Source organism: Sinocyclocheilus grahami, unplaced genomic scaffold (genome assembly GCF_001515645.1).
Source record: "Sinocyclocheilus grahami isolate Dianchi unplaced genomic scaffold, SAMN03320097.WGS_v1.1 scaffold1367.1, whole genome shotgun sequence".
NCBI classification, from domain to species: domain Eukaryota; kingdom Metazoa; phylum Chordata; class Actinopteri; order Cypriniformes; family Cyprinidae; genus Sinocyclocheilus; species Sinocyclocheilus grahami.
In genome coordinates this window covers 146834-154110 of record NW_015506546.1, presented here as the reverse complement: position 1 = coordinate 154110, position 7277 = coordinate 146834, and the positions used below count along the sequence as shown (strand labels likewise).

Genomic DNA, 7277 nt, shown 5'->3' with positions numbered 1-7277 from the left:
TATATTCTGACTGTTTGAGGTTTATTAAAATTAACCATTGGTCTTCCACAGTTAAAGGAAAAGTTCACCCCAAAATGAAAACTGGTGTCATCATTTACCCTTGTGTCGTTCCAAACCCGTGTAAGTTTCTTTCTTATGATGACCTCGAAGAAAGATATAATGAAGAATGCTGGTAATCAGACAGTTGTTGGCCACCATTGACTTCCAGAGTAGGGAGCAGGGCCTAAAATTAACACTCGCCAAGCGCCAAATGCGGGTAAAAATCAGCATTGGCGAGTATATGTAACAGTGTCAGTCGCCAGTTGGCGGGTAAAACTTTTACGAAATATAACAATGCAATGTAGTGGAAACAACAGCCGTTTTTAAAGAGATTCGCTGTTTCTGACGCAAGCGAATAAAATAATATTTTCCGAAGACAAGATCACCGTGGTTAGCTGTTCTGTCATAAGCGACAAGAGCGAATCAAATAATAGGATACAAACGGGCTGATAAGGTCAGAGCAGTGTGATGGCCAGCTTGTCCCAGACACGGTTCTAATAACGTTTACCTGAGAAGTTATTGCTGCTTCATTTCGGAAGATTAACTTTTCCCTTCTTTATTCTTCATAATCCAAGAATGTGGCGACACATGCCTGGGTTACGCCGCAGAAACGGTGCAGTGAAGTATAGTTTGAAAGGTTGCTCGTTTGGCTGTGACACAGACGCTGAGCCGCTTCAGACAGCGCACCAGTAGCGCTTCAACACACGAAAACACACAATTATGTCAAAATACGTGGTTTTGGTGAGTAACTGCTTAAAAGTAGTCTTAAATGAGCTATAAAGTCTTAAATGACCATAAAAAGAATGTGGAGAAGATGTGTGACAGATCCGCGTCATGTGCATCAGGTTTTGAAGAGACAGCGCTGATTTTAAAGTGAAACCTGCTGAAGTCAGTCATTGATGTAAATCAAAGAACGAAAGAAAAAGAGAAATCACTGGACCGCTCTAGTCGCGGATTAACTTTTGTAGCTTGAATAAAGATGAATCTGTATAGTTTATGCATATACAACTTATAGTTTATGTGAAGATTGTTTTAAAATCACTTAATATTTCAGAGCCTATTAAATGTAAAAATGAATGGCTTTCAATTATACTGTAATGTTGAATAGCTATAACTAATAGGGAAAATTGAGGGAAAATGTAGAGACACCAGTAGCACTATTGGTATCAATATTTCATTAATAATATACTACTTAGTAAAAAGATGCCATTTAAACATTTATAATATACTATCTTTATGTTTTAATTATTAATTTGGAGGTTCAGTGTGAAATTGCGACTATAAATGTGATAAATCATGATTAATTACAGGAAAATGTGTGATTAATTATTTTTCTTAATCGATTGACAGACAGCACTAATGTTTCCCATTTCAACTTAATTTCTAATTTTATAGGTCCCCCCCAGAAAGAGATCAGGACGGCCCCCTTCAAATTTTCTGTTTGATAATCCGGCCCTCAAATGAAGCTAATTATATAGCCCTGCTCTAATCTGTTAACATGGATGCGGAAAAAAATACGCACCACATACACACTGCAAACTGAGTATGTGTGAAACAGGTGTAACACGATAACCTGCTCCGTTTGCCGAACAAGAAGCTCAACATTTTTTAGGGACACATATACATATATATATATATATATATATATATGTCCATTCATGCTCGAAAACCCTCCAATGTGGCTGAATTAAAACAATTCTGCAAAGAAGAGTGGGCCAAAAAGTGGGCGCTCCTCCACAGCGATATGAAAGACTCATGGCCAGTTATCGCAAACACTTGATTGCAGTTGTTGCTGCAAAGCGTGGCACAACCAGTTATTAGATTTAGGGGCAATTACTTTTTCACGTAGGGCCAGGCAGATTTGGACAGCTTTTTTCCCTTAATAAAATAAATAATCATTTAAAAACTGCATTTTGTATTTACTTGCATTATCTTTGTGTAATATTACAATTTGTTTGATGATCTGAATCTTTTAAGTGTGACAAATATGCAAAAAAAAAAAAAACAGGAAGGGGGCCAACACTTTTTCACACCACTGTATATATATATATATATATCAATAATTTTTTTTTTTTCTTGTAAGTAAAGTAAAGGACAAATTAAAAACATTGTAAATAGTAGTGTGTTGACTCAGTAGTAATGACTGCCTGTTTTTGCAAAAAGTTTGATGTTTCATGGCGGGTAAAAAATATTTTGGCTGGTAAATTTTAATCACGTCACCGGCCGTTGGCAGGTGTGGCAAAAAGTTAGTTTTAGGCCCTGGTAGGGAGAAAATACTCTGTAAGTCAATGGTGGCCAACAACTGATGGATTACCAGCATTCTTCATAATATCTTCCACAGAAAGGACAAGTGCATGCAGGTCTGGAAGGAGATGAAGGTGAGAGGATGATTTTGGAGACTGGTTTAGCACTGACCAGCGCGGCGTGGGCCATGGTGCGCAGCTCCAGCTGAACCACGCGCTCCTGGCCCTTCTCTCCGGGCGTGGCGCACAGGGGCGCTCTGTTCTCATTGGACAGGAAAAAGCGGTTCCCCTTCCCCCCCGCACCTCCGTACGCCACCGTATACAGCTGGCCGTGCTGCGCCAGGTCTGCCAGCGTGCTGCCCTCCTCTTTCACAAGCGTGCCGACAGGAACCTGCGTTCAGAGCGTTACTCAGTGCACGTAACTTCTGTAGCTGGTAAACCCTGCATGTGTTTGTGAGGGAGACTCACTGCGATGTAGGTGGGGCTGGCATTGCGTCCAAAGCGGTTCTGACTGCTTCCTGCCTCTCCATCTTTCCCACGATACACCGTTGACACAGAGGACAGTGATTTCTCCTGCTGGTCCACTGCACAGAAGAGCGACGGAAAGGTGCTGGATGCATTCAGATGAATTCAAATGGAGAAGTGTGAAAACCCTGCTATGACACTTGAGATTGAGCTCAGGCGCATCCAACTTTTTAGGCATGTCACATCTTGAAGGTTACATAGACAAAATTATGTAAGCAATGTTGTGTCCAATGTGTTTGAAGGGGCAAAAGACAGGGAATTTTACTTGCCCGACTGCACTATTAACCTGATGAAAACATCTAACTAGGGAAGCACTGAAATTGACGAGAATGACTTTATTACATTATACTACAAATATCTTGGGACAGTCATCGATTCTGAACTGACTTTAGAAAAGAACTGGGATGTAAAAAGGGACATGAGCGAGAACCAACTGTTTTGCCACAGAAAGCTGTCCAGATTTCACACTGATGAATCCATGAGGACACTCTTTTATCGGGCTTTTAATGCATCAGTCTTGTCATATTCCCTTGTGTCATGGTTTGGTAGTTTGTAGGGCTGCACAATTAATCGAGTTTCTAATCGCAATTACAATTATGGATGCCACAATTAAGTAATCGTTCAAAGCGGCAATTACTCGTTCAAAGTCCACTTATGTTATTCTGCGTGCTTAAGATATGTTTTTTTCTTCCTGCATGTTATCTTAAGGGTTTTTCCATTGTTTTAATATAACATTATAATACCATTCATATTTTTACTTTTTTATAATTTAAAGAAGAAACCAATTTGAAGTATATTTGACATTTGAGGCTTAATACTACAGAAAAGCACTAAAGGCTTTTCAGTCAGTGTTTTCAGCTCGTTTATGTTCATATAAAAATACAGCATGCAGCTGCATCAAACAATGGTATAAACATCATTCAATGTAAATTGTGATAATCGTAATTAATCGCAATTACAATTTCAAGGGAATAATCGACAATTATGTAAACGATATTATTTTTGTCAATCGTGCAGCCCTAGTAGTTTGTCTTTGAAGAACAAAAATTCTTTGAACCAAATTGTCACGTGGGCTAGTAAGACGATAGGTGAATCACAACCTAACGCCGCAGGTGCAGTTGCAGCATAAGGCGAGTTTTATTATTAGAGATTGTTCCTTTACACACCGAGTTTCAGCTCCTCCGCTCTGGCAGGCGGTTTGTGGCCCCTAGGTGGAGAACTAGGCCACACAGGAATACTTTCACACCTTACAAGTGAAGAAATTAAGATATACGTACTGTAATTACACTACATTAGAGTAAAATATAATTATGATGATTTAATTTTTTACTGTGCAGATGTAAGATAAGGTGACTGAGAATAAGACACTATCACAACTAAAAAGAGGTCCGAGTCCACTTTAAAGCCAAAGCAAAGTTTTCCACTGTACATTTAAATATTTATTATTTTACAGCACACCTGTATTTTTACAGTAGTGGGTGTATATTAGAGAACCATGAATATATGTGCTGTTAAATAATTCAACTACAAACTTAAAATCTCATAGGGTACTTCAAATAAATGTTATGACAAAGGAGGTTCAGCTGGCAGGAAATAATAATAATAATAATAATAATAATAATAATGAGTGTGTAATCCATGGTTTAATCATGACCTTTGATGATGATGTCTCCTCCGGCTCCTCCGTTTCCCCCGTCCGGACCGCCCCACTCTTTCCGGGGCTCGCTGTGGAAGGAGGAGGCTCCGTCCCCCCCTGATCCCGCCGCTACCTTCACCCTGCGATGATCCACGAAACAGCGGCTCTGTGCGGAGAGACAGACCGAGTCAAACAGCTAGGGTTGCCAACCGTTCTGTATAATACGGAATCGTCCCGTATTTAAGGCATCAAAGAAGCATTCCTTATGAAAGCTATACGGAACGCAGTTTGTCCCGTATTTAAGGCATATGCCGTATAAACACCTAGACCATACGAATAACAAACTCTAAATTGAGAATTAAGCATTCTTTTTTGACAAGTGTTTGATTTGTGAACAGAGTTGGGTTTTTTAACGACCGCGTTTCGACTTCAGCAAATCAGTTTGAGCGAATGCAAACAACGTGATTCCAACATCCAGCCACGCAAGAAAACGTGCATTTTACCTGAAGACGTGATCAATGAGGAAAGTCCTCTTTCTCTAATGTATACACCTAGATAAACCAATTTACATTTAAGTCACTTCCAGCGTAGTCTTAACCTTGAATATCATTCTTAAAACACACAATGACCAAAGCACCCAAAGAAGTCCATATTTAATCTAGAAGTTCTCTTTAATTGAAAAATATGCATTTTCATATATACTGTAGTAGGCCTACTGTAGGTATTCATATCAGAAGACAGAAAGAGCTTTATTGCCAAGTATGTTTGCACATACAAGGAATTTGTTTTAGTGTCACAAGCTTCCAGTACACGGAGACAACAACAACACACAGATAATAAAAATAAGATGTGAATAAAATACACATATGTATAAATATAAATAAAGCACGCATTCACACACACACAAAGTATAAATATGTACAGGTGTGCTATAGCTAAAATACTGTAGAATATGAATAGAATAAAAAATAAAGTTGTAGGGATGTACTAGGATGTAAAGAGATAAATAGTATAAGGTTATTGCACATATTTGTATTGCACAACGGGAGAATATTTAACGGTTCATGAGCTTGCCTACAGCAGTGGTTCTCAAACTTTTTACAGCAGCGTACCCCCGGGGCATTTAACATTCTTCTGCGTACCCCCTCTCTTCCACTCTTAGACTGCAATCACACCTTTTCTATTAAAGGACATTAATTGCCCCCTTAAATTAATTTACAGGTGCATTTTTTACCTTTATAGAGGCAAATATTTTCTATCCTTATTAATTGTATCTCATGGTTTCTGTCATATTCTTAACATTTCATTAAGTGTATTATTAATATAATAAATAAAGGCATATCAAAGTGATACTTGTAGATTTAAAAATAAAACCGCCAATAGGTGGCGGCAAGTTGCTGTCTTAAGCCAGGCGCCGTGTCATTCATTCATTCATTCATTCATTCAGAAACGAAGCAAAATGCTGTAGTTATGAATGGGTTATTAATCACTGACCCTCCAAATCGTTCAAAGCCGCAGATTCATTAACTAACGAAACACCGCTGTATGTTGCTTGGAGGTGATACGGATTTTCGTTGGAATTATTATTTCGTTGCAAAATAGAACTAACATGACAATATCTGTTCAAAATGTAGGCTACATTTAAAATGTTCACTTAATATTACCTTTTTTGCTGAACTGTTGTAAAAATGAATGGTACATTTGCCATCGTTTGGATATTCAGGGAAATTCTCATTCTTGCTCGTATCTTAAACATGAACACAATAACACGCACCGAGTGCTGATTGGATATTGTGTATTTGACCGTTTACAGTACCCCCATTTTCCTGTTTTTACACTAGAAGCATTTTGCTTGTCAGAAATACGTTCGGTTTTAATGTTGCGTGATTTGCTAAAGCTGCATATTCAGCGGGCATCCTATCACATGCACGCTGCTTGTGTGTGGATGCCGTCAGTTCTGACCGCAAAAGATGAGGTAAGCTGATTGGATATTGTGTATTTGACCGTTTACAGTACCCCCATTTTCCTGTTTTTACACTAGAAGCATTTTGCTTGTCAGAAATACGTTCGGTTTTAATGTTGCTTTAAGATGGGGTATTACTTATGGGGTATTATCGTGTACCCCCCACCTTCATCTCACGTACCCCAGTTTGAGAACCACTGGCCTATAGCATATATATATATATATATGAATATATACACTGCCGTTCAAAAGTTTGGGAACAGTAAGATTTTTTATGTTTTTTAAAGAGGTTCTTATGCTCATCAAGCCTGCATTTATTTGATCAAAAATACAGAAAAAAAAACAGTAATTTTGTGAAATAGCCAATTATTGCAATTTTAACAAAACCGTTTTCTATTTTAATATACTTTAAAATATTATTTATTCCTGTGAAGCAAAGCTGGATATTCAGCATCATTATTCCAGATTTCAGTGTCACATGATCTTCACAAATCATTCTAATATGCTGATTTATAATCAATGTTGGAAACAGTTGTGTTGCTTAATATTTTTTAGGACATTTTTTCAGGATTCTTTGATAAATAAGATCAGTATTTATTCAAAATAAAAATGGTGTTAAATATACACAACTATTCCCAAAAAAAAAAAGTTTGGGGTCAGTAAATTTCTTTTCTTTTTTCTTCTTTTTCAAAGAAACGTTTAGAATACTTTTATTCAGCAAGGATGTGTTAAATGGATAAAAAGTGATATTGTTAGAAAAGATTTCTATTTTGAATAAATTCTGTTCTTTTTAACTTTTTATTTTATTTATGGATCACAGGTTCCAAAAAAATATGAAGCAGCACACCAGTTTCAACACTGATAATAAATC

General features: G+C 37.5%; 1 protein-coding gene across 1 annotated transcript in view; it reads right to left on the bottom strand.

The window, feature by feature from the left end:
* Window positions 1-2220: 2220 nt before the first annotated feature.
* The window catches only part of mtg2 (mitochondrial ribosome-associated GTPase 2), a 10584-nt gene continuing 5527 nt past the window's right edge, over window positions 2221-7277 (bottom strand). The window contains exons 2-4 of the mRNA XM_016255760.1: window positions 4462-4609; window positions 2751-2866; window positions 2221-2673 (exon numbers count right to left, since the gene is read on the bottom strand). Coding sequence (XP_016111246.1) covers window positions 2350-2673; window positions 2751-2866; window positions 4462-4609 — 588 coding nt within the window. The 3' untranslated portion in view covers window positions 2221-2349. The remainder of the gene's footprint in view (window positions 2674-2750; window positions 2867-4461; window positions 4610-7277) is intronic.